Genomic DNA, 27,769 nt, shown 5'->3' with positions numbered 1-27,769 from the left:
GGCGCCTGTGGTTCCTCCTTCCTCAGCCTGTTCTTCTCCATTCTGTTGCCTGGAATGTCAGTGGGAGGACTGGTCCTTCAGTCACCACTTTGGACAGTGTGGTTGAGGGACACACCCTGGTGATAGCAGAGGGGCAGCCTGCAAGGAGGCGGAGCCCCCCGGCAGTATCCCTATTCCAGCCTAGGGCTGTGTACTTCCAGACTTTTCAGCACAAGAAAAAGAAAGTCTTTTGTTTAGGACTCTGAATTTTCAGTCTCTGTTAGTCACAGCAGAATATAATCCTATCTGATTCGATCCCACAGAGAAAATGTTGACTAGGCAATTAGTAGATGGGTCTGGAGCTCAGAGTGGAGTTTGGGATTGCGGGTAGAAATTTGGCAGTCGATCTCCTGGAGGTGGAAATTGAAGACACGAGGACGATGAGCTCACCCAGGCGGAGCGTGTGGTGTGAAAGAGAAGGGAAGGGAAGAGAGGGAAAGAGATGAGCCTGCTTCCCTCTGCCCACTGCCCCCATCTTTCCACAAAAGAGGATTCTGGCTTTGTCTGCTCAATTTCATCCACCCCCTTCCAATATCATACGAGGAGGCTTCTGCCTCCCCAGAACTCTGCTTGGTTTTTATGATGCAGAATCAAAATGGAGTGGGTTTGAGGGGAGGACAAGAAGTGGATAGATAGGTTGGGGGAAGGTTTTTTTGAGTTTTTAAGGAGAAAACGGTAAGAGCAGCTATGGTGTGTGGTAAAGCAGATAGGAGAAGAAAAGGAAGGGGCTTGAGAATGTGTTGCCATTTAGTATGAGTATCCTTTTGACAGTATGTCAGAAAACACGCAAGCCAGGCAGGGTGCAGTGGCTCACGCCTGTAATCCCAGCACTTTGGGATGCCGAGTCAGGTGGATCACAAGGTCAGGAGATCGAGACCATCCTGGCCAACATGGTGAAACCCCGTCGCTACTAAAAATACAAAAATTAGCTGGGCATGGTGGTGTGCGCCTGTATTCCCAGCTACTCAGGAGGCGGAGGCAGGAGAATTGCTTGAGCCCAGGAGGCAGAGGTTGCAGTGAGTCAAGATCGCGCCACTGCACTCCAGCCTGGGTGGCAGAGCGAGACTCCGTCTCAAAAAAAAAAGAAAAGAAAACACACAAGCCAGATGTGGTGGCACACACCTGTAGTCCCAGCTAGGAAGGAGGCTGAGGTGGAAGGATCGCCTGAGCCCAGGAGGTTGAGGCTACAGCGAGCTGTGACTGTGCCACTGCACTCCAGCCTGGGTGACATAGGGAGGCTCTGACTCTAAAATAAATTAATTAAATAGAAAAAAAAGAAAAGAAAAGAAAACACACAGAACTTGACATTTGTTGCAGCTGTCTTTTTTTTTTTTTTTTTTTTTGAGACAGAGTTTTGCTCTTTCACCCAGGCTGGAGTGAAGTGGCATGATCCCGGCTCACTGCCACCTCTGCCCCCTGGGTTCAAGCAATTCTCCTGCCTCAACCTCCCAAGTAGCTGGGATTATAGGCGCTCGCCACCACAGCCAGCTAATTTTTATATTTTTAGTGGAGAGGGGGTTTCGCCATGTTGGCCATGCTGGTCTGGAACTCCTGACCTCAGGTGATCCACCCACCTCGGCCTCCCAAAATGCTAGGATTACAGGCATGAGCCACTGTGCTTGGCTGCAGCTGTCTTTTGGTTGCTGTCTTCTCATAACACCACTCTGAGACAGGTCCGCTTGGTTAATGATGTTAGTTAAATGTTCCACAAGTAACAAAAACTCATTAGAGCACATGAAGGAAAGGAGAAGTTGATGTCAAGGATCCAGGGTTTGTATGTAGGGGCAGGTGGGGACATCTGGGCTTCCTGAGGGCTGGGAACAGGGAACTGAACATATGCCAGGAGCCTGGGAGCTGCCACCATGACCACTTTCCTCTCCCTGTTGTTCATGGACTCTCCTCTGTCCTGCTCTCCTGCTAACTTCATCTTCTCTTGCTGCAGATTGCCTTTTAAAATTTTATTGTATTTTTATTTATTTATTTTAGAGACAGAGTCTCACTCTGTCACCCAGGCTGGAGTGCAGTGGCACCATCATAGCACACTACAGCCTCGAACTCCTGGGCTCAAGAGATACTCCCTGCTCAGCCTTCTCCCATGGTGCTGGGATTACAGGCGTGAGCCACTGCCCCAGCCAGACTGCCTTTTAAAAATGGACATTTTAGACCAGGCATGATGGTTCAACCCTGTAATCCCAGCACTTTGAGAGGCTGAGGCGGGCGGATCACCTGAGGTCAGGAGTTCTAGACCAGCCTGGCCAACATGGCGAAACCCCATCTCTACTAAAAATACAAACATTACCCAGGCGTGGTGGCGCATGCCTGTAGTCCCAGCTACTTGGGAGGCTGAGGTGGGAGAATTGATTGAACCCAGGAGGTAGAGGCAGGAGAATCGCTTGAACTAAGGAGGCAGAGGTTGCAGTGAGCAGAGATTGTGCCACTGCACTCCAGCCTGGGTGACAGAGCAAGATTCCCTCTCAAAAAAAAAAATTGACTTTTTATTTTATTTTTATTGTTTTCTAAGAGACTTTATTTAAAAAAAAAGTTTTAGATTTACAAAAGTATTGAGCTGTAGTACAGAGTTCCCATGTATCCCCTCCCTCACACGCAGTTTCCGCATTATTAACATCTTGGATTAGTGTGGTACATTGTTAAAATTAATGAACTAATATCGATACATTGTTGACTAAAGCACATAGTTTACATTAAGAATCACTCTTTGTGTTGTACTTTCTATGGGTTTTGACAAAAGCATATCATGGATCCACCATTATAGTATCATATAGAATAGTATCACTGACCTAAAATTCCCGTGCTCCACCTATTCATCCTTTCCTGTCCCCAGAACCCCTGGCAACCATTGATCTTTTTACTGTCTGTAGTTTTGCCTTTTCCAGAAAGTCAAATAGTTGAAATCACACAGCACGTAGCCTTTTCAGACTGGCTTCTTTCATTTAGTAATATGGATATTACTTTTTGTGGCTTGACACGTCTTTTTTTATTGCTTAATGCATATTAATATTACTAAATGCATATTTAGTATGCATATTACTTTTTGTGGTTTGCTAAGTCTTCTTTTTATTACTTAATGATACTCCATTGCATAGATATACCACAGTTTGTTTATCCTTTCACCCATTGGAGAGCTTCTTAGTTGCTTCCAGTTTTTGGCAATTATGAATAAAGCAGCTATAAACATTCTTGCGCAGGGTTTTGTATGGATATAAGGTTTCTCTCTCTCTTTTCTTTTCCTTTTTTATTTCTTTCTTTCCTTTCTTTCTTTCTTCCTTCCTTCCTCCCTTCCTTCCCTCCCTTTCCTCCCTTCCCTCCCTTCCCTTCCTTCCCTTCCCCTTCCTTCCTTCTTTTCTTTTCGTTTCTTTTCTCCTTCCTTCCTTCCTTCCTTCCTTCCTTCCTTCCTCTCTCTCTCTCTCTCTTTCTCTTACTCTGTTGCCCACGCTGGAGTGCAGAGGCATAATCATGGCTCACTGCAACCTCAAACTCCTGGGGCTCAAGTGATCCTCAGCCTCAGCCTCCCCAGTAGCTGACACTACAAGTGTGTGCCACCACATGTGACTAATTAAAAAAATTTTTTTTTGTAGAGACAGAGTATCACTGTGTTGCCAGGACTGGTCTGGAACTCCTGGCCTTGGCTGAGCACAGTAGCTCACACCTGTAATCCCAGCACTTTGGGAGACCGAGGCAGGCAGGTCACTTGAGGTCAGGAGTTCAAGACCAGTCTAGCTGACATGGTGAAACCCTGTCTCTACTAAAAATATAAAAATTAGCTGGGCATGGTGGCGTGCACCTGTAATCCCAGCAGCTACTCAGAGGCCAAGACAGGAGAATCGCTTGAACCCGGGAGGCAGAGATTGCAGTGAGATGAGATCACTCCACTGCACTCCAGCCTGGGTGACAGAGCGAAACTCTGTCTCAAAAGAAAATAAATAAATAAATAAAAAGAAAGAACTCCTGGCCTCAAGCAATCCTTCCTCTTTGGCCTCCCAAAGTGATGGGATTACAGGTGTGAGCCACTGTGCTCGGCCCTGGATATAAGTTTTCACCTCAATTGGGTAACTATCTAGGAGTGTAATTGTTAGATTGTATGGTAAGACTATGTTTAGTTTTGTAAGAAACTGCCAAACTGTCTTAAAAATGGCCATACCATTTTACATTTCCACCAGCAACGAATGAGAGTCCTGTCACTCCACATCCTCACCAGCATTTGGTGTTTTTAGCATTCTGGATTTTGACCATTTTAATAGGGGTTTAGTGGTATCTTGTTGCTTCAATTTGTAATTCCTTAATGACATCAGGTTAAGCACATTTTCATATGCTTATCTTCCATCTGTATATCTTCTTTGATGAGGTGTCTGTTCACATCTTTCACCCATTTTTTTTTTTTTTGAGACGGAGTCTCACTGTGTTGCCCAGGCTGGGCAGTGGCACAATCTTAGCTCGTTGCAACCTCCTTGGTTCAAGCTATTTTCCTGCCTCAGACACCCAAGTAGCAGGGACCACAGATGCACGTCACCATGCTCGGCTAATTTTTGTATTTTTAGTAGAGACGGTTTCACTATGTTGGCCAGGCTAGTTGAGAACTCCTGACCTAATGTGATCTGCCCTGCTCGGCCTCCCAAAGTGCTGGCATTACAGATGTGAGCCACCGCCACCATGCCTGGCCCGTTTGCCCATTTTTTAATGGGGTTGTTTGATTTCTTAGTGTTGGGTTTTAAGAGTTCTTTGTGTATTTTGGGTCATCAGATATTTGTTTTGCAAATATATTCTCCCAATCTGTGGCTTGTTTTCTTATTCTCTTAACAATTGCTTTTTTGTTGTTGTTGTTGAGACAGAGTCTCACTCTTTCGCCCAGGCTGGAGTGCAGTGGTGCAATCTCGGCTCACTGCAACCTCTGACTCCCGGATTCAAGCAATTCTCATCCCTCAGCCTCCCAAGCAGCTGGGATTACAGGTGCACACCACCACGCCCAGCTGATTTTTGTATTTTTAGTAGAGACGGTATTTCACCATGTTGGCCAGGCTGGTCTCGAACTTCTGACCTCAAGTCATCTGCCTGCCTTGGCCTCCGAAAGTGTTGGGATTACAGGTATGAGCCACTGCACCAGGCTAACAAATACTTATTTATTTATTTATTTATTTATTTATTTATTTATTTATTTATTCTCCATGTATACGACCGTTCCACATCTCGTGAATTTAGTTGCCCGATTCCAGCTACCAGCAGATTTCAAATATAGCTAACCCTTGAACAACATGGGGGTTGGGGGCACTAATCCTCCTCATCATCAAAAATCTGTGTATAACTTTTGACTCAAATACTTAATTACTAATAGCCTTCTGTTGACTGGAAGCCCTACTGATAATATAAGCAGCCAATTAACATATATATTTATGCATTCATGACCTACCTAACTCTGTTTCAGTTTTTTTTTTTATATTTCTAGCTATGTGGTTTGCGAGATTTTTCAAATTGTCACATCTCTCCAAAATTTTTTTCAATATGTTTATTTTTTTAAAAATCTGTGTATAAGCGGACTAGCACAGTTCAAACCTATGTTGTTTAAGGGTCAGCTGTAGTGTCTCTTAGTCCCAATTCTAATATTTTTAGAAGAGACAATTATTGACCAGTTTGGTGAAGTGGAGAATCAATGATGGCTGAATGAGGTGGTAGCATTAAGGTAGCTGGAAGGGAATCTGGGTGATATAAATTTAGTTTTCTAGCCTCTGCAGTACAGGAAGACAAACTGGAAGGAGGCAGGAATGATTGCTCAACCCTCCAAATAAACACAGCAGTTGATGCCTGGTGGATGGTTGGGGGCTGTGGATATGACGTAGTACATGTAGGTTAAAAAAAAAGTTCAACATATACAGAGAGATGAAACAAAATGCAAAATTTTCTACCCCGCAGTTCCACTCTTCCGCCCTCCTTTCATTTTTATATATTCTGGAGTTTTCTTCTTCTTTGTTTTTTTTTGTTGTTGTTTTTTTTTTTTTTTTTTTTTTTTGAGAGAGGGTCTCACTCTCATTACCCAGGCTGGAGTGCAGTAGTGAGATCCTGAGTAACTGGGACTACAGGTGTGCACCACCACGCTTTGCTAATTTTTTGTATTTTTTTTTTTTTTAGTAGAGATAGAGCTTCATCATGTTGCCTAGGCTGGTCTCAAACTCCTGGGCTTAAGTGATCTGCCCACCTCGGCCTCCCAAAGTGCCAGGATTACAGGCATGAGCCACCGTGCCCAGCCTTTTCTGGAGTTTGAACATCACACCTCTAAACAATATACTTTATCTTTGTTTCTCAATTTAGTAACTCAAGAGAGCATCTACTGACACCTCATCATTAAAGCAGCGAATGGAAATCACCCATTCTCATCTCCCCGCCCATGTCTGTTTTCTCAGTTTTGTTTGCTGTGTGATTACTGGAGTCCTGTGTTGGTGCTACTTATAGTTCTAAACAATCTATATTTAAAATTTTGTTCCTCATACATCAATTTTAGAAAGAATTTCTTGAGCCCTATCACTATGTAAGAAAAATTGTGCCTCCCCCAGCCCCAGGTCACCTGCCATCTCCCTCTAATTTCTGCTGTTTACTTTTCTTTTCTTTTCTTTTTTTTGAGATGGAGTCTTGCTTTGTTGACCAGGCTGTAGTGCCGCGGCGTGATCTTGGCTCACCACAAACTCTGCCTCCTGGGTTCAAGTGATTCTCCTGCCTCAGCCTCCCATGTAGCTGGGACTACAGGTGCGTGCCACCATACCTAGCTAATGTTTGTATTTTTAGTAGAGATGGGGTTTCACTATGTTGGCCAAGCTGGTCTCAAACTCCTGACCTTGTGATCCACCCGCCTCTGCCTCTGAAAGTGCTAGGATTACAGGCGTGAGCCACTGCGCCTGGCCTCTTTTTTACATTTTCATGGTCAAAGTTTGTAACATTTGCATGCTGTTCGGTAATTATAATGAAATCTTCCATGCTTTATCTTCAGGTTGATTCTGAAAATTGAAAACCAACGGATGTTATGATTGTATAAACGTCATTTACTGCAGAACCACGTAACCAGATAGCTCCTTTGAGAAGGAAACATAGTATCATTTCCTCTACCCTAAAGTGCCTTGATGGAGAATATTTGCTGTTTCAGATGTCAAGGTCAAATGGATTCTCTTTTCTTACACCCCACTAATTGTTCAAAATCATGCCTCAGATGTGTTTTCTTTCTATTTGGTCCTGGAATAGATTTTGTCGTTTCTGGTTCTCCAATTGCCTTTCTTACTTCTTTCTGAGAGAAGAAACAGATGTTGTCTCTGTTATGTCAACCAGAAAGACTACTTGCTGTGCCCACCTTCCTGTGCCTGGATTCTTTGCAGGTGCAGTGAGATGAAGTAGTTGTTGTGTTTATCCAGCATTCCTTCTCTCCTGTCTTTCGGGGAACTGCAGCTCTTTCAGTTCAATGATGTGACTTGGGTTTTTTCCCCATTTTCAGTGGGTGGGCTTGTCACCAAGGTCTGGCAGTTTCCCTTGATGGTAGCTCATCCGAGGGCTGGACGCACAACTGAGGCAAGGATAATTGGAGTCCTTCTATGGAATTTGATCAGCGGCTATTAACAGTGAGAAGCACTCATCCCTTTAGCTTCAGGTAAGGCTTGATCCAGGGACTCAATGATGTCCACAAGGACCCAGGGTCAGTATATATCTTTCGTCTGCCCTCAGTGTTGTCTTTACCTGCTGGCTCCTCATAATGAACTGTGAGCAGAAACATGCTTCTCTTGTGCAGTAAATGGAAGAGGTGTCAATTCCACCAACCCACAGGGCTTGAGAATACAGTAGGAAAATCAGGGTATTTTTACCAAAAGAAGAGTGAACTAATTTTGGAAACCAAAACCACAGATGTTCACACCCTTTTCTATTGAATTTCTTTTTATTTCAGCAATTCTATTTTAAATTTCCAAGAATGATTTTTTGCTTTCTTTTCATAGCTACTTTTTTTGTTTTATGAATATATTGGCACTAGAATCTTTCTTTTCATAAGTTTTCTTGTATTCCTTGAATTATCTGTTCCCTCCGGGATTGGTTTGTTCACTTTTTGTTTAGTTTATTAAAGAGGGAGTATTGGTCAGGCACGGTGGCTCACACCTGTAATTCTAGTACTTTGGGAGGGCGAGGTGGGTGGATTGCTTAAGCCCAGGAGTTAGAGACCAGTCTAGGCAATATAGTGAGACCCCCATATCTATATAATTTTTTTTTCGATTAGCTGGACATGATAGTGGGTGCCTATGGTCCCAGCTACTTGGGAGGCTGAGGTGGGAGGATCGCTTGAGCCTGGGAGGTTGAAGCTGCAGTGAACCATGATTGCACCATTGCACTCCAGCCTGGGTGACAGAGTGAGACCCTGTCTCCTTGTTGTCCAGGCTGGTCTCGAACTCCTGGCCTCAAGTGATCTGCTCCCCTCAGCCTCCCAAGGTGGTGGGATTACAGGCGTAAGCCAGCGTGCCCGGCTGACCCCATCTCAATAAATAAGTAAATAAATAAATAAATAAATAAATAGGCAGTATGGCTGAGTAGTTCAGAGTCCAACTCAGGAAACAGGTTGCCTGGGTTCAAGTTTCATTTCTCTGCCACTTACCAGCCATGTAAACCTCGGTCAAGGTTATTTTACTGTACCATTCTGTGACTCAGTTTCCTGTAAGTGGAGATAACAATAGCACCTAGCTCAGAGGGTTGCTAAGTGAGTTAATAAGTATAAAATTGTCAGAGCACTGGATGGGTGTGGTGGCTCATGCCTGTAATCCTGGCACTTTGGGAGGCTGAGGCGGGTGGATCACCTGAGGTCAGGAGTTTGATACTAGCCTGGCCAACATGGTGAAACCATTTTGTAACCCGGTCTCTACTAAAAATACAAAAATTAGCCGGGTGTGGTGGGATGTGCCTATAATCCCAGGTACTCGGGAGTCTGAAGCAGGAGAATCACTTGAACCCAGGAGGCGGAGGTTGCAATGAGCTGAGATTGAGCCACTGCACTCCAGCCTGGGTGACAGAAAAATACTCCATCTCCAAAAAAAAAAAAAAAAAAAAAAAGTTGTCATAATACTGCCAGGCCCACAGTAACAGTGCAATAGCTCTTTGCTCTTTGCTGTTGGTTTTTATTTATTTATTTATTTATTTATTTATTATTTTTTGAGATGGAGTCTCACTCTGTCACCCAGGCTGGAGTGCAGTGGCACAATCTCGGCTCTCCGCAACCTCTACCTCTAGGGTTCAAGCAGGAGGGCAGGGCTTCATCTCCCCCTACTTCTTAGCACTGGGGCCCCAGGATTTACTCAGGCACATCACCTGTTAGAATAAAGACATGAGACCATGTGACTAACCTCTAGCCAGTGGAATATAAGCAGCAATGTAGTGTGCAATTTAAAGAATTACCTTTTTTGTTGTTGTTAAGAGACAAGATCTCACTCTGTCACTCAGGCTGGAATGTAGTGACATAATCATAGTTCAATGCAGCCTCGAGCTCCTGGGTTCAAGTGAACCTCCTACTTCAGCCTCCCAGCTACTCGGGAGGCTGAGGCAGGAGAATCCCACCACACCCAGCTAATTTTTGTATTTTTAGTAGAGACGGGGTTTCACCATGTTGGCAAGGCTGGTCTTGAACTCCTGACCTCAGGTGATCCACCCGTCTTGGCCTCCCAGAGTACTGGGATTACAGGCGTGAGCCAATGTGCCTGGACTGTTTGTTTCTGGATCTTTCTCTTTGTGTTGGTCTTCCTCACCTGTCTGGTAATACCTGGTAACCAATTCATCTTTATGAACAAAGGCCAGGTTGATTGATACTGGAACTCACGTAGGGTATTTCCTCTGCCCTGCAGTGTTACATGTTGGGGTGGAGAGGTACGTGTGCCAGCTACCAACCCTTTGGGGTGTGTTGAGTCCCTGTAAAGAGTCCACTTCTGCTCCGGCCTCTGGGGCAGCTTTCTCTCAGCGTGCTTTGGCTCTGGTTTCCTTTACCCGCATCTGTTCCTGAACGTGATCCTCCCTCTTTCTATCTTCTAGAAGTAAATCAAAATCCCTGTGCAGTGGATACTTCCCATCCCCCAGCCATCCTGTTCCCAGCCCTTTGCTTACTGTGCTCTCAGTGGTATTGGATGGGCCAGGAATGGCAGAGACAAGTTCTCAGTCCACCATCTTGAACCAGATGTTGGTGTGGTGGTTTAAATATGTGTGCGTGTGTGTGTGTGTGTTTAGATGGAGTCTTGCTCTGTCACCCAGGCTGGAGTGCACTGGCACAATCTCGGCTCACTGTGACCGCTACCTCCTGGGTTCAAGTGATTTTCCTGCCTCAGCCTCCTGAGTAGCTGGGGTTACAGGTGCCTGGCTAATTTTTGTATTTTTAGTAGAGATGGGGTTTCACCATGTTGGCCAGGCTGGTCTCAAACTTCTGACTTCAGGTTGTCCGCCCACCTCAGCCTCCCAAAGTGCTGGGATTACAGGCATAAGCTTCCATGCCCGGACTAAATATTCTTTTTTTTTTTTTTTTGAGACAGAGTCTCTCTCTGTCGCCCAGGCTGGAGTGCAGTGGCGCGATCTCAGCTCACTGCAAGCTCCGCCTCCCGGGTTCACGCCATTCTCCTGCCTCAGCCTCCCGAGTAGCAGGGACTACAGGTGCACGCCACCACGCCCGGCTAATTTTTTATATTTTTAGTAGAGATGGGGTTTCACCGTGTTAGCCAGGATGGTCTCGATCTCCTGACCTCATGATCCGACCGCCTCGGCCTCCCAGAGTGCTGGGATTACAGGCGTGAGCCACCGCGCCCAGCCAGCTAAATGTTCTTAACTCCATCTGACTCTGTACAGATGGTGTCCCTTGGGGACTGCGTGTGTTCACACTGTATGCCCAGACCCTGAGCAGGGAATAGAAAGGGAGGACATGTACATGGGTCTTTTACCTTTCTTGTAACAGGCATCCTTGGGCTTGTTGACTTTCCCTGGAAGTCTCTGGCTTCAGAGCCGGTCCCTTAGTGGGTCATTCCACCTAGACCTTGTGGTTGTGTTGGGGAGGGAGGTCCCTCCAGTGTCTCTGAAAACCCCAGAGCCTTGAAACACTCAGGGACGGAAGTGGGTGAGTACAAGATGCATGAACAGGAGAGGAGAGCCAGAGGGACAGATGACAGACTGGGTGAGGTGACTGAATGAGTGAGGGTCCAGGGTGTGGCTATGAGAGTAGAGGTCACCTCGGGTGGAGGAGAGAGGAGAGTACGGCCTTCAGATACCCAATAAGAGAAGCAACAGCAGAGCCAACATTCTCAGAGCTCTTTTGATGTTCCAGGCCCTGGGAACTCTTCATACAAGCTTTCCAGAGGACTCTAGCTTCTGAGTCATTGAGTGACTCCTGGGATCGTACAGCAGGTGATGGATATGCCTGGATTTGAACCCAGCTCTATGCAGGACCTAGGCTTTTAGCCACTGAGCTACATGACTCCCATCTGCCTCAAGATGACTACAGTATAGGTCTCAAAGATCTCCCTTGGGCCTCTATAGACTGAGCTGTCCCCACCTGAGACGCAGCAAGTGGGTCTGAAGGCTGAGGAAGCAGAGGGCTCTGGCACCCTCTTGGGGAGGCAGGAGGCTCTGCAGAGATACTGGCAAGGAGGTGGGCAGGGGCCTGAGGCTGGAATCTGGGTAGGTCCAAGGAATGAATGACTGAATTAAGGTCCTGGTTGCTCCACAGGAGGGCAGGACTTCATCTCCCCCTACTTCTTAGCACTGGGCCCCCAGGATTCACTCGGGCACATCACCTGTTAGAATAAAGACTTAAGACCATGTGACTAACTTCTAGCTTCTAGTGGAATATAAGCAGCAATAAAGTGTACAATTTAAAGAATTACCTTTTTTGTTGTTGTTAAGAGACAAGATCTCACTCTGTCACTCAGGCTGGAATGCAGGGACACAATTATAGTTCACTGCAGCCTCAAGCTCCTGGGTTCAAGTGAACCTCCTGCTTCAGCCTCCTGAGTGGCTGGGATTGCAGGAGTGACCCACCACATCAGCAATTTAAAGAGTTATCTTAAAGTAGAGGGCATGGCCTACTTTGTCCCTTCCTCCATCCTGCTTTCCCGAATGCAGATACAGTGGCTGGAGCGCAAGCAGCCACTTTGGACAATGATTGGAAGCAGCCCATTGACAATGACTGAGCCAAAAAATAAAAAGGGATCTAGTTTCATGATTGTGGAGTTGTCATATCATCTTGGATGCCAACACTTACTTGAGGGAGAGGGTGAAACACTTCTATTTTATTTAAAACACCGTTATTTGGTGTTTTCTGTACTTGTAGCAAAACTTATTTTTTTTCAACCAAAAAGTTTTGCCTTTGGCAAATTCTCTAACCTCCCTATGCCTTGGTTTTCCTATCTGGAATGATAATAATTCACTGGGTATGGTGGCTCATACCTGTAATCCCAGCACTTTGGGAGGCCAAGGTGGGTGGATCACTTGACTGGGAACTCTCAGGAGTGTGAGACCAGCCTGGGCAACATGGTGAAGCCCCATCTCTACAAAAAAATACAAAAACTGGCTGCATCTGGTGGTACTGACCTGTAGTCCCAGCAACTTGGGAGGCTGAGGCAGGAGGATCACTTGAGCCTAGGAGGTCAAAGTTGCAGTGAGCCGAGATTGTGCCATTGCACTCCAGCCTGTCCAGCCTGGGTGACAGTGAGACCCTGTCTCCAAAAAAAAAGAAAAAGAAAAAGAATAATTATTATTAGATGAATGTATAACAGTGTGACCTATTGAGAAATTACATTTTTTAAAATATTTTGAGGCAGAGTCTCGCTCTGTCATCCAGGCTGGAGTGCAGTAGTGTGATCTCGGCTCACTGCAATCTCCACCTCCCAGGTTCAATCAATTCTCGTGCCTCAGCCTCCTGAGTAGCTGAGACTACAGGCACCTGCCACCAGGCCCGGCTAATTTTTGTATTTTTCGTAGAGACGGGGTTTCGCCACGTTGACCAGGCTGGTCTTGAACTCCTGGCCTCAAGCGATCTGCCCACCTCGGCCTCCCAAAGTGCTGAGATTACAGGCATGAGCCATAGTGCCCAGCCTACCTAGTTATTTTTATTTATTTACTTAGGCTGCTGTATACTCAAGGAAATGACAGGAAGCAATGCTCCCTGACTAATCAAGGTAGACAAGTCTTTGCTCTCCTCACGCTAAGGAAAGGTAAGCAAGTTCTGGGTGTGTTGTTCTGGGACTTAGGCCTTGTATCATCTTGCTAATGTAGCCACAAAATTCTCAGCAGCATCCAGCAATAAATTCACGCATCCACAGGTTGACTGGTCTGGTGGACGTAGGCTGGGCTCAGCTGAGTTTTGTTTCAATCCATGGGTCTGATTCAGGTCATCTGCATGTGTTCGTCATCCTCTTTGGACCAGCAGGTTAGTTGGAGCCTGGCCCTTGCATGGCAATGACAGAAATTCAGGGGGAAAGGCAAACTGCTTAAGTACGTTTCAAGACTTAGTTTGTGTCATGTCCGTGCACATCCATTGGCCAGAGCAAGTCATATGACTAAGGTCAAAGTCAAGGGTTCCTTTCCCACCATGAAGCCAAGGGGTGGATGTATACAGTCCCAGTGGACTGAAGGATTGGTACCCATGTGTCACAACCCCACAGGCCTAGAGCTGGGTGTCTCCGGACCAGCTGTTGAGGGAGGAAGTAATGGGATGAACCCTTTGTGTTTTGGCCGAAAGAGGAAATGGCCCAAGCATAGGAGTGGACACAGGGGCTATAAAGAGGAACAGAGTGATAGAGACCTAATATCTCTGTAGCCTGAGCATTTCAGGGTGGAATGTCACCAGACATCTGCTTTGGGGCACCATGGCCTGCGATTCTGGATCCACCCTGATTTAGGGTTTCACATCCTTTTATACCTGCACACGTGGCCTTGCCCTCAGGGTACAGGGGCCTAATTTGCTGTGGCCAGCTCCCCACCAGTACAGGTAGGCAGGGACTGAGTTGAATTAAGTTTGAGTTGTGAAATTAAAAAAAAAAATGGCCAGGAGTGGTGGCTTACGCCTGTAGTTCCAGCACTTTGGGAGGTCGAGGTGGGAGAGTCACTTGAGCCCAGGTGTTTGAGACCAGCCTGGGAACATAGGGAGACTCCGTCTCTACAAAATAACTTAAAAAATTAGCCGTGCATAGTGGCAAGCGCCTGTAATCCCGGCTTCTTAGGAGGCTGAAGCAGGAGGATTGCTTAAGCCTAGAATTTCGAAGCTGCAGTGAGCCAAAGTGAGCCAAGATTGCACCAGGACACCCCAGCCTGGGCGACAGAGCAAGACACTGTCTCAAAAAACAAAAACAAACAAACAAACAAACAAAAACAAAAAAAGTCTTGTTGCTTGTATCTGGGATTGCTTGGAGCAATTAACATCTGCTTCACATGTCAAGTGCCTGCACAAACTAGGCCCTCAATAAGATGGGCTGCAGTAATGTAACAGTAACTAGCTGTGGTGGGGGCTTTCCTTTCCTGTCCCAGGGTGGGGGTGAAGGTATAGGATAGTGGCCGGGTGCAGTGGCTCACCTCTGTAATCCCAGAACTTTGGGAGGCCGAGGCAGGCAGATTACTTGGGGTCAGGAGTTCAAGACCAACCTGGACAACATGGTGAAACCCCATCTCTACCAAAAATACAAAAATTAGCCGGATGTGGTGGTGCATGCCTGTAATCCCAGCTACTCGGGAGGCTGAGGAAAGAGGATCACTTGAACTCGGGAGGTGGAGGTTGCCGTGAGCTGAGATTGTGCCACCGCACTCCAGCCTGGACGACAGAGTGAGACTCCATCTCAAAAGCAAAAACCAAACAAAAAGAAAAAAACCAACAACAAGAAACCAAAAACCAAAAAACGTACAGGACAGTGAGAGGGGAAAGAGAAAACCTGAGGAGTGTCCTGGACATTGGGGCCTTATGTCCCCCACAACAAGGGACTGCCTCTTGGGGGTTCTTAAGAGTACTCAGTGGTCCAGGGAGGCTCCTGAATGGCTTGGAGAATAACTGCCTTGGTCTGGGCATCGTGTAGTGCATCCCCACCCCAGACTGGGCGTACCTCCCTCTCAGGTGTCAGGGAGGAGAGCTGTGTGCAGGAAGCCCCCTTCCACCTCCCCCAGCCTCCCTAAGGGGCTCAGAGAGAGTGGGGTGTGGATTCGGCTGGTGAATGGGAGTCCCCCACTCCATTTCTCACTTTGCCTGGGGAGGCTCCAGCGCTGCAGCGGTCCCACTTCTGCTTGCTGGAGTCCCTAAGTCCCTGGCCTTGCCGAGGGCCTTCCCCTATGGAGGTCTTTCCCGTTTTGGCATTGCTCAAGGCCTGCAGCTGCCTCCCTGACCAGCCTCTGGGTTGGACAGTAGAGCTGAGGCTTTGGGAAAGAGGAAGCAGCCCCTGATACGGGATCCTTCTCTCTTGAGCCAGCAGAGCCCTGGGGAGCCAGCTGCACCAGGAGCTCTTGGCCGTCCTTCCTGTTCTCCTCTCCGCAGGTCCAGCACCCCCGCAGCCACTTCCTTCTGTGGAGCAGGTACCCCTGTCCCTGGTCCCTGGGCCCAGAGGGTGAGTGGAGCATTAGGAGCGGGGCTGGGCTGAAACTGGCTGAGCGGGGTAGGGGCAGGGGTCTGGGGGGCTCCATCTGGGTGCGAGTGGCGGACCCCAAACCAACCCAAGTCCAAGACACTAATCAAAGATGGACTCAACTGAAACCCTTCCACCACCCCCAAATCCTTCCGACCTGCATCCCAATCCCAGTCCTGACCATCACCCTGCTCTGACCCTACCTCAGCCCCAGCCCCAGCCCCTATTCCAACCTTACCTCACCCTCACCTCACCTGCACCCCAACCCTAACCATTTACTCATCTCATCTAATCCCAACCATCCATCATCCCAACCCTAACCACAACTCTGACTCTATCATCCTCATCTCAACCCAGCCTCCACTGTATCTTAACCATCACCTGTACCCAACTCCAACCTTCACCCTTACCCCCACCCATCACTCAACCTCAATGTCCACCCCAATCCCAGCCTTAATTTGCTTCCAGAATTCCAACCTGATCATCACCCTGACCTCAGCCCCAGCCCAGCCCAATGATAATCTCTCCTTACTCTAACCCCAGCACAATTCCACTTCATCCATCACCACTTCGTCCGTCCACAGGAGGGCTTCTGGTGCTGTCCAGCACAGTTTGGAGAGTGGGCACTCCAGCCAGAAGCATTTAGAGCCAGATTAAGGAATGAAGTGTGAAATTTCTACTGCCCATTTCAAAGCCAATAAGCATTAGTTATGGATTCTATGGCTCTGAGAATTAAACATTTGGCCTGTGATTGGGGATTTCCACTATTTTGACCATAATCTGCTCCAGGAATTGCCCATCCGTACCCTGACTCCCTATCTGTGGGCCAGTAACCTCCAGCTGGCCATGTCACCCTGTGTTCTTCCTTCTCTAGCCCAATGGGGAAGTTGGGGAGAAGCCTTGGTGTCAGGAAACAGAAACTGAATCCTACACCCGGGCCTAGCTGTCCATAGGGAAACTGCCTCTGTCCTTTCTTCCCCAGCTAAACTTGGCCTCTGGAATCAGAGGTCAGGGACTTGGGGCCCCAGCCAACCCTCCAAGACCTCCTGAGGCACTTGGTCTCAAACAGGCAGCAAACGTGAGTGCCCACTGTGTACCAGGCCAGCTCAAGCCACCCTGATGCAACACATACCAATAGTAGGAGTGGGGATTTAAAATCCTGTCTTCAGAGCACCCAAGACTTGGAGACCCAAGTATGAACCTCAGGAACTTCCTGTCTGGGGAACAATGATTTCCAAAAGAGTCACCCAAGGGAGGGATGGTTCAGGGCTGCAGAGCTGCTTGCTCCCTGTTGCTAGCACACCGCTCCCTTTCCCGGGACCCGCAATTCCCCCTCGACCACCAGGGGGCGCTGCGTGCTCACTAGGCCACGGCTGCAAGCCAAGTTGCGGGGGGGGGGGCAGGGGGGCGGGGGGGGGGTGGCAGGGGGGCGGGGGGCGGGGCACTGTCCCCTCAACTCCAGGCTTTCAAACAGGGACAGAGATCTCCTTTCTGGGCTGTCCCTGCTCTTTCTGTTTCCAGAACAGTTATCTGGGCTGAAGCTGGCCTTTGTGGTGGAACAGGCTGAGCCAATAGGCTGGACTCCGGTGGGGCTGACCCCTTTGGGGTTAGGGCCGGGCTAAGCATAGGTGGCCTCTACATTATGTGATGGGAGTGGTCCTGGAAAGGGTCCTCCCCCGCGCCCTGTTCCAGGGTCGCTGTGTCCAGAACCCCACCATTCTTCCATCAGGTTCACGATTGCCCTTTTCAGGACCCCAAATGGGAGGAACAGGGGAGCTGGGACAAGATAGCTGCGCTGGCCATAGCAGAGCTGACCCTGACATCCCCTGTGGCCAGGGACACATCTGACCAGTGTGCCCAGCAGGCTGCTTTTCTTCACGGTGAGGTGTCCAGGTCCCAGGGCCCCAGCTATATCATTCTCCAGTGGCCAAGAACCTGGTGTGGAGGCTGGGGGTGCATCTTCCCAGAAGAGGAGGAGGCCTAGGGCTTCCTAGAGAACTGGAGATGAGCCCTCGGGCCTCCGTAAATGGCCAGATCAGTCCACTCCAGCAGCCCGTGAGAGGGCTGGGTCCCCTGGGGAGCAGTGTCCCTCCTGTCCCAATCCCGCCCTGTACTGTGCCCCCTGCCGGGGCACCTTCTGCCTTCTGCAGCAGGCTAAGTCCCACCTGGTCAGCCTGACTGGCTCTGGGCCTCAGCTCACCCCCTTCCCAGGTGTGACCCCTGGTAGTCATTGGAATCTGCTGAGCCCAGCCCCTGAGGCGGATGGGCTGGGAGCTGGGAGGTCATGAGTTTCCTGTCCCCACTTCCAGCCTCCCCGTTCACTTGGCCAAGTCAGCATTTAGGACCAGGGAGGATTGCAAAGTTGGCAACATGGGTGTGTATGTGGTGAAATATACATAATGTAAAATTTACTGTTTTAACTGTCTTTAAGTGTACACCCCGTGACATTAGGTACATTTGCAATATTGTGTAACCATCACCACTATTTCCAGAACTTTTTCATTATCTGAGAGACTCAGCAATCATTAAACATTAGCTCCCCCTCCCTGCAGCCCCTGGTTACCTCTATCCTATTCTACTTTCAGTCTCTGAATATACGTAGTCTAGATATTTCATGTAATTGGAAACCTACAATATTTGCCCTTTTGTGTCTGGCTGGTTTCACTGAGCATAATGTTTTCAAGGTTCACATATGTTAGAATTCATTCCTCCTTATGGCCGATTGATATTCCATTGTATGTACATACCACAGTTTGTTTATCCACATCCATTCACTGATGGACACTTGACTTGTTTCCACCTTTTAGTGGAATAGTGCTGCCGTGAACGTTGGTGTACTCTGTTAGAGTCCCTGTTTTCAGTACTTTTGGGTATATACCTAGGAGTGGAATTGCTGGATCATATGGTAATCCTATGTTGACTTTTTGAGGAATGACCCAATTGTTTTCCACAGTGATGGAACCATTTTATATTCCCACCAGCAATACACAAGAATTTCAACTTCACATCCTCACCAATATTTGTTGTTTTCTGTGTTGCTTTGTTTGTTTGTGAATAGCCATTCTAATGGATGTGAAGTGGTATCTCACTGTGGTTTTGATTTGCATTTCCTAATGCCTAGTGATGTTGAGCATCTTTTCATGTCCTTATTAGCCAGTTATATATCTTCTTTGAAGAAATGTTTATTCAAGTGTTTTGCCCATTTTTGGAGTTGGATTTCATGGTTTTTTTGGTGGTTGCTGTTGTTCATTGTAGGAATTCTTTATATATTCTGGATATTAGTCCTTTATCAGATAAATGATTTACAAATATTTTCTCCCATTCTGTGGGTTGTCCTCCTTTTATTCACTCTCTGGATAGTGTCCTTTGATTCATATCCTTTTTTTTTTTTTTTTTTTTTTTTGAGACAGAAGAGTCTCACTCTGTCACCAGGCTGGAGTACAGTGGCGTGATCCTGGCTCACCGTGACCTCTGCCTCCTGGGTTCAGGTGATTCTCCTGCCTCAGCCTCCCGAGTAGCTAGGACTAGAGGTGCACACCACCACACCCAGCTAATTTTGTATTTTTAGTAGAGACGGGGTTTCACCATGTTGGCCAGGATGGTCTCAATCTCTTGACCTTGTGATCTGCATGCCTCAGCCTCCCAAAGTGCTGGGATTACAGGCGTGAGCCACCGCACCCAGCTGTTGTTTGTTCTTTTCAGACAGGGTCTTGCTCTGTCACCCAGGCTGGAGTGCAATGGTGCAATCATGGCTCACTGCAGCCTGGACCCCTCCCCTGGGCTCAAGCGATCTTCCCACCTCAGCCTCCAGAGTAGCTGGGACCACAGGCCTGTTTTTTAATTTTCCTAGAGACAGAGTCTTGCAGTATTGCCCAGGCTCGTCTTGAACTCCTGGGCTAAAGTGATCCTCCTGCCTCAGCCTCCCAAAGTGTTGGGTTCACAGGCATGAGCCACTGTGTCTGGCCAAGTTTTAAATTTTGATGAAGTCCAACTTACCTATTTTTTTTTCGTGCTTTTAATTTCATACTTAAGAAAGCATTGCCTAATCCAAGGTCATGAAGATTTTCACCTGTTTTCTTCTAAGAGTTTTATAGTTTCACTTATATGTGTCTCTGGCATCTCTTCCTTTTGGGCTCAGGTCTATGGTACCCCTTAGACACTCCCTGACCAGGGGCACTCCATGGTTGAGGGCCTGCCTTTTTGGATATGGTACACTCCGCACACATTGAGCTCATATTTGTGGGGTATGTGTTCCACAGCGCTCTCATGCTACCTTTCAAACCTAGACTTGCCCTGCCACCTCCCCACTCCAACTCTGAACCTCAGCTCTGAACCCCTAAAGACCTCACCCCTCTCTTAGTCACTAAGGGGTTTGCTGAATGCCTGGTAGGCTCCGCACTGCTATGGGGCACATATCTTCAGTTCTAGGTCCTGAGAAATGGGCTCTCACAAGCTGTAAAAAACAAGGCAAGGAAAATAGAGATAGCTCTGGGGTAGCTACAGGAACCTCAAAGGAGAAGTTCCAGCTGGAAGCCAAATTCATGCTGCTCCTTGAAGGTTGAATAAGGTTTCAGTAGGCAAAGATTATCTGTGGTGGAGATAGAGCTGGGCAGCTAGGGAGCCCTTGAGCAGACAGAACTGCCTCCAGAGTGGGTCTGCGGAGAGCAGGGAATGAGGACAGAGCTGGGGGCAGGAAATGAGGACTTTTCACATCTCACGGGCAATGGGGAGCCACAGAAGGTTTTTGAGCAGGGGAGTGACTGTTAAAGGCAGCACTTTGGCAAGTTCAGTAAAGCCCCATTATGGTCTATAGTTAGTAAGGCAGGTGGTAGGAGACAAGCCTCAGGAAGAAACCATCATTCTAGCTGGGTGTCTTGGAGTGAGTAACTGGGCATCTCTGGGCTCCAGTTCCTGTTGGTTTGGGTGGTGGGGAGGGGGCAGGGAAGTGGGGAAGAGGGAGAAACAGCTGTTCATCTGCCTTAGGGTGGTATCCTTGAGGGGCTGGGAAAGCAGAACTTGGGATAGGGCCAAGGGACACACAGGCTTTTCTGAGGCAGGCCACCAAGTGAGGGCATTCCTGGGCACAGCCTGAGCCGGGAACGTGGCCTCCTGGCTCTCTGCTGGTGTCTGACTCAGAGGTCTTTAAGAGCCCTACCCTCTTATTGGGTTGGCCAGCAGAAGAGGTAGGGACACAGGCTCGGACTTCTAGCAGGTGCTGGGGCTAAAGTGCCCAGAGGTGTCCCTGGAGGCCCCTGTGAGCCCAGCCAGTGCAGCGCGCACCACCCTCTTAGGCAACAGGAGCAGCACAAGAACCTGCTATGGGCTTCTTGCCCAAGCTTCTCCTCCTGGCCTCATTCTTCCCAGCAGGTAAGCTTTGCGGGCCTAGTGCCTGTCTTCCAGGGTCCAGCCTTCATAAGTCCAGCCCTTGGCAGATTAGACTATGCCTGGGTCACATGTTTGGTTGCTGAGGTCAAGGGAGGGCCCAACCGGGCAGTGGCTGGGAGCTGGGCAGGAAGCTGCGATCTGTCTTCGAGCCACCCTACCAAACCTCTGAGCAGCCTTGGGCAGTGGACTGACCCCTGGGGCACTGAGAAGGGCTGCTCTAAGTGTGCATTTCTCAGGGCAGGGCAGAGTTTGGGAGCCCAGCTGGGGCACCTTCCCTGGGGCAGGTCGCAGGGCTCTGTGGCACCCTGAGGCCTGTATCACCCTCCTCTCTGTCCCCCTGCCGTTCTTCCCCCAGGCCAGGCCTCATGGGGCGTCTCCAGTCCCCAGGACGTGCAGGGTGTGAAGGGGTCTTGCCTGCTTATCCCCTGCATCTTCAGCTTCCCTGCCGACGTGGAGGTGCCCGACGGCATCACGACCATCTGGTACTACGACTACTCGGGCCAGCGGCAGGTGGTGAGCCACTCGGCGGACCCCAAGCTGGTGGAGGCCCGCTTCCGCGGCCGCACCGAGTTCATGGGGAACCCCGAGCACAGGGTGTGCAACCTGCTGCTGAAGGACCTGCAGCCCGAGGACTCTGGCTCCTACAACTTCCGCTTCGAGATCACTGAGGTCAACCGCTGGTCAGATGTGAAAGGCACCTTGGTCACAGTAACAGGTGATAAGTGGGGTGGCCTGGCTGCCCTCCGGGAGGGATTCCCAAGCTGCTTCTGGACCCCTTGGCTCTCAGACCCCAGCCCTTGTCCTGAATCTAACCCCAGCCAGTCTCAGCCTCTGTTCCAGCCCCGGCGTAGGCCCAGGCCTGGTTCTCCCTTGTATTCACCCAAGTGGGGCTGCAGTAGAAAGCGCCTTTCCTTCCCCTAAAAGCCCCCTCCCCAGGGCTCTCTCCTCAGCTGGGGTTTCCAGGGCGAGGGATCTCAGGGGTGGCAAAAGCGGGTCCTGAGCACTGCTGTCTCTGTCCTCAGAGGAGCCCAGGGTGCCCACCATTGCCTCCCCGGTGGAGCTTCTCGAGGGCACAGAGGTGGACTTCAACTGCTCCACTCCCTACGCATGCCTGCAGGAGCAGGTCAGACTGCAGTGGCAAGGCCAGGACCCTGCTCGCTCTGTCACCTTCAACAGCCAGAAGTTTGAGCCCACCGGCGTCGGCCACCTGGAGACCCTCCACATGGCCATGTCCTGGCAGGACCACGGCCGGATCCTGCGCTGCCAGCTCTCCGTGGCCAATCACAGGGCTCAGAGCGAGATTCACCTCCAAGTGAAGTGTGAGTTGTCTGGGGACACACCCTTGTGGCTGAGCGCATCTGTTGCTCCTGACAGAAACCAGCCCCTCTCCAGCCCACAGAAACGGAACCCTTGCTCCTGATGCAAAACCAGGCTGCACCTGGGCCTCCAGGGTAGGGCAAGTGGAGAGATACTGCTGAGCACCAAGGGCTTCGTTAAATGGTTCCCTTCCACCTCCTACTGCTTCGAAGGGGCTTGTCCTTGAGGCCAGGCTGGGCAGAGAAAGGGAGACACAAAGGGTTGGGGAACAGGAGCTCCCACGCAGCTTCAGGGTTGGCAGCAAGTGCCCCGGGATTTACCCCGTGCTGGAGGATGCTGGGGAGGTGGGATTTATCCCTTTCCTGCCTGGCTCTGTTTTCTGTCTATGGTGAAGATAACAACAGATGGTTCCTGTCTCATAGATTTATGATAAAAAATAAAGGAGATGGGCCGGGCGCGGTGGCTCATGCCTGTAATCCCATCACTTTGGGAGGCTGAGGCGGGTGGATCACTTGAGGCCAGGGATTCAAGACCAGCTTGGCCAACATGGTGAAACCTCGTCTCTACTAAAAATAGAAAAATTAGCCGGATGTGGTGGCATATGCCTGTAATCCCAGTTACTAAGGAGGCTGAGGCACTAGGATTGCTTGAACCCAGGAGGTGGAGTTGCATTGAGTTGTGATTGTGCCACTGCACTCCAGCCTGGGTGACAGAGTGAGACTATGTCTCAAACAAAACAACAACAACAACAACAACAACAACAACAACAAATAAAGGAGATGACCCAGGTAAAGTATTTAGAAGAGTGTCTGGCACATATTAAACACTTGAGGCCGGATACAGTGGCTCACACCTGTAACCCCAGTGCTTTGGGAGGCCAAGGCAGGAGAATTGCTTGAGGCAAGGAGTTCGAGACCAGCCTGGGCAACATAGTGAGACCCTGTCTCTACAAAAAAATTAAAAAACAAAAATTACCTGGATGTGGTGGCTTACACCTGTAGTCCCAGTTCCTCGGGAGGCTGAGGCAGGAGGATCACTTGAGCCCAGGAGTTTCAGGCTGCAGTGAGCTATGATTGTGCCTCTGCACTCCAGCTTGGGTGACTGAGCCAGATCCTGTTTCTAAAAAAATAAGAATAAAACACTTGAATACACAGAGAGAGGCTTTGGAACAAGATTTAAGGAAATGCAGTTCTTTGTGTTGTTGGCCTCTTGCTTACAAACTGGGTAACTATTTTCAGAGCTAGTTTGATGCTGCCTTTGGCCCCCTCCCACTAGGTGGTTGGTCCCTTACCAATAGCTTCCACAGGCCACTAAAGCTAGCAGTGGGGTACCCATGACCCTGTGTGTGGAGCTCGTCCCAAATACAGCAGGAGCAATGGACAGCATTGGGAAGCAGAAAACTACAGCTGGTGGGGTAGGCTGGACGCTGGCCAAGCGTCACATGATCAGCTCTCAATGGGCATAGGAATGCATCAGGCGCAGGGGGCGGGAAAGGGACGGACATGGGCAGACAGAGCATGCCCTGGGTGAGGACTGAAGGGGACTGCTGTTTTATCTGGGCATACTTCCTTAGGACTGAGCTTTTAAAGGGGGGCAAGAAGAAGTGTGCCATCCTCTGCCCTCCCCAAGCACCTTACTCAATACCCCCTACTGTGATTTGCAGATGCCCCCAAGGGTGTGAAGATCCTCCTCAGCCCCTCGGGGAGGAACATCCTTCCAGGTGAGCTGGTCACACTCACCTGCCAGGTGAACAGCAGCTACCCTGCAGTCAGTTCCATTAAGTGGTTCAAGGATGGGGTACGCCTCCAAACCAAGACTGGTGTGCTGCACCTGCCCCAGGCAGCCTGGAGCGATGCTGGCGTCTACACCTGCCAAGCTGAGAATGGCGTGGGCTCTTTGGTCTCACCCCCCATCAGCCTCCACATCTTCAGTGAGTTCTTGGGAAGGTTGCGTATTGGCCAGAGAATAGGGAGGAGCTCAGGCCTCAGGGACGGAGGGGAGACAGGGCAGGGCAGGGCCAGCAACTGGCATAACCCAGTGCTTCCTGGATGCAGGTGTGGAGTCCCAGCCCTGCCTTACCATGAGACAGGTGACAATACCCCCCCGAAAGGGTGGGGTGTCAGGGGGATCCTGGTGAGCAGGACGAAGAGATGCAGAGCACTCCAGGAGGCTCCACTGTAGCAGAAGGCGGGTGGTGTAGGATGTGCAGAGATTGAGGCTGATTGGCTGAGACCCGGGGACTGTATGGGGCTGGGGCTGGAAGTCGGCTGGGACCCCCCAGCACTCCCTATGCTGCCCTTGCAGTGGCTGAGGTCCAGGTGAGCCCAGCAGGTCCCATCCTGGAGAACCAGACAGTGACACTAGTCTGCAACACACCCAACGAGGCACCCAGCGATCTCCGCTACAGCTGGTACAAGAACCATGTCCTGCTGGAGGATGCCCACTCCCATACCCTCCGGCTGCACTTGGCCACTAGGGCTGATACTGGCTTCTACTTCTGTGAGGTGCAGAACGTCCATGGCAGCGAGCGCTCGGGCCCTGTCAGCGTGGTAGTCAACCGTAAGAGGCCAGGGTTGGGTGGCACTGGACACAGTCAGAGCAGGACCAGATGGTGGAGCCCCAAGGAAGGGTTGGGGTCCTGGGCATGGGAACTTCAAGGCCACTTACCTGGAGGTGGCCTTGAGCTCATGTCCCAGCTCTGCACACCTGGGCAATGCTTTGACCTCCCTAGTTCCCTCCTATTTTATATTTGGAAGTTTAAACTTATGAAAAGTTGCAGAGAAAGACAAAGAATGATTATATACCTTTAACCTAGATTTCCCATTTATTAACATTTTGGCACATTTGCTTAATCTTTCTCGCTGTCTACACAGACACACACACGCACATACATACATATAAATGTATGGATATAGACTTGCATATATACATGTGCACTTGTGTGTATGCGCATCCACTCTATGTGGACACGTGCACTTATACATATATGGACACTCTATATACATATGCATATGTTATCTATGTATCTACCTACATATTTATATTCCTGAAGTTGCAGACATGAGGCCTCTTTACCGCTAAATTCCTAAGATCATTCTCTTACATATCCACAATGCAATGATCATGATCAGGGAAATTAGCATTGATAGAAGACTTTTTTTTTTTTTTTTTGAAATGGAATCTCGCTGTGTTGCCCAGGCTGGAGTGCAATGGTGCTATCTTGGCTCACTGCAATGTCTGCCTCTGGGGCTCAAGCGATTCTCCTCCTGCCTCAGCCTCCTGAGTAGCTGGGATTACAGGCACCCACAATCCTGCCTGGCTAATTTTTGTGTTTTTGTAGAGACAGGGTTTCACCATGTTGGCCAGGATGGTCTTGAACTCCTGACCTCAGGTGATCCACCTACCTCGGCCTCCCAAAGTACTGGGATTACAGGTATGAGCCACTACACCCGGCTGATAGAAGACTGTTATGTAAGCTATAATCTATATTCACATTTTACCAATGGACCTAATACTGTCTTTTGTAGCCATTTTTTTTCTGGTCCAGAATACAATCACAGTTCACATATTGCATTGGGTCGTTGCGTCTCTTCATTCTCCGTTAGTCTGGGACTGTTCCTCAGTCTTTCCTTGTCATTCTTGTCATTGAAACTTGCAGAGTGCAGGCTTGCTGTTCTGAGGAGGTCCCTCACTCCACATTTGCCTGACTTGAGTGGCCTGAGACCATGCCCTCTGGGTGGGAAGGCCGTGGACATGCTGCTCTGCCCTGTCAGGAGGCACTCTGTGTCAGCTTGTCCCATTGCTGATGATGCTCACTTTGGTCACCTGGCTGAGGTGCTGTCCCTCACCAGGTCTCTCTATTAGTTTTCTCATCTTTGAAGTGGGGCTTGTATCCCCACTTGCAGGGTGGCCTTGAACACTGACTGGGACAACAGAGTGATGTACCCAGCCCAGCCAAGGACAAAAGTGTATTCAGCAGGCACTCAGGCACTTTGGGATCACCCCCTTCTCGCAGGGCAGTGTGGGACAAAGCGGTGCAGAGGTCACGGGTTGTATCAGGGTATCCAGGGAATGCCCTTGTCTGAGGGTGACGGGCCCACCTCTCGTCTCCACACAGACCCGCCTCTCACCCCAGTCCTGACAGCCTTCCTGGAGACCCAGGCAGGACTTGTGGGCATCCTTCACTGCTCTGTGGTCAGTGAGCCCCTGGCCACACTGGTGCTGTCACATGGGGGTCATATCCTGGCCTCCACCTCCGGGGACAGTGATCACAGCCCACGCTTCAGTGGTACCTCTGGTCCCAACTCCCTGCGCCTGGAGATCCGAGACCTGGAGGAAACTGACAGTGGGGAGTACAAGTGCTCAGCCACCAACTCCCTTGGAAATGCAACCTCCACCCTGGACTTCCATGCCAATGGTAAGATGGGCACTGGCAGCCAGGGAGAGTGGAGGGAGCCTGAGGAGGAGCCTGCTCCAGTCTGTTCCTTCTAGAAGTCTAGTGGACTCAACTGCAGGACTGAGCTAACTGGCTACGTCACATAAAAGACAGGGGCTGTGCAGTGACCCAACGTCAGAGCTTCCTGAAAGTCAAGGGAAAAAGGGAAACACAACAGGTCACATCATTCCTTTTGCACCTACCCTGACCCTAAACTTGGAGAGTCCCTCAGAAGCATTCATTGTTTTTTAATTATGAAACTTTGGGAGCAGGCTCTATGCTAGCAGTCAGATGTGGGAAGCCAAATAGAAAAGTAGGGTCTTCTGGCTGGGCGTGGTGGCTCACTCCTGTAATCCCAGCACTTTGGGAGGCCGAGGTGGGTGGATCATGAGGTCAAGAGATCGAGACCATCCTGGCCAACATGGTGAACTCCCATCTCTACTAAAAATACAAAAATTAGCTGGGCATGGTGGGGAGTTCCTGTAGTCCCAGCTACCTGGGAGGCTAAGGCAGGAGAATCGCTTGAACCCAGGAGGTGGAAGTTGTAGTGAGCCAAGATAGCGCCACTGCACACCAGCCTGGGTGACAAGAGTGAGACTCTGTCTCAAAAAAAAAAAGAAAAAGAAAAAAGAAAAGTAGGGTCTTCCAACTTTCGGTATGTGCACTGTCCTTCCCTCCTCCTGAGGGCATGGTAGCTAATTGATCAAGCCAGGTTTTTCTTTTTGTTTTTTGAGATAGGGTGTGCTCTGTTGCCCAGGCCAGAGTGCAATGGTATGTTCATGGCTCACTGCAGCCTCAAACTCCTGGGCTCAAGCCATCCTCCCATCTCAGCCTCCCAAATAGCTGAGACTACGGCCCATGTCACCACACCCAGCTAATTAAAAAAAAAAAATTGTGGCCAGGCATGGTGGCTCATGCCTGTAATTCCAGCACTTTGGGAGGCCGAGGCAGGCAGATCACCTGAGGTCAGGAGCTTGAGATCAGCCTGGCCAAC

General features: G+C 49.4%; 1 protein-coding gene across 1 annotated transcript in view; it reads left to right on the top strand.

Annotated features, from left to right (window-relative positions):
- Positions 1-12,037: 12,037 nt before the first annotated feature.
- Positions 12,038-27,769, top strand: part of SIGLEC1 (sialic acid binding Ig like lectin 1) — a 28,904-nt gene continuing 13,172 nt past the window's right edge. Inside the window, exons 1-7 of the mRNA XM_034947181.3 lie at positions 12,038-15,588; positions 20,848-21,005; positions 21,379-21,738; positions 22,046-22,342; positions 24,004-24,270; positions 24,645-24,899; positions 26,458-26,757. Of these exons, the coding sequence (XP_034803072.1) occupies positions 20,957-21,005; positions 21,379-21,738; positions 22,046-22,342; positions 24,004-24,270; positions 24,645-24,899; positions 26,458-26,757 (1,528 nt within the window). The 5' untranslated portion in view covers positions 12,038-15,588; positions 20,848-20,956. The remainder of the gene's footprint in view (positions 15,589-20,847; positions 21,006-21,378; positions 21,739-22,045; positions 22,343-24,003; positions 24,271-24,644; positions 24,900-26,457; positions 26,758-27,769) is intronic.

This window comes from Pan paniscus, chromosome 21, assembly GCF_029289425.2.
Source record: "Pan paniscus chromosome 21, NHGRI_mPanPan1-v2.0_pri, whole genome shotgun sequence".
NCBI classification, from domain to species: domain Eukaryota; kingdom Metazoa; phylum Chordata; class Mammalia; order Primates; family Hominidae; genus Pan; species Pan paniscus.
The sequence above is the reverse complement of the archived record's forward strand: the minus strand, read 5'-3'. Positions and strand labels throughout refer to the sequence as shown.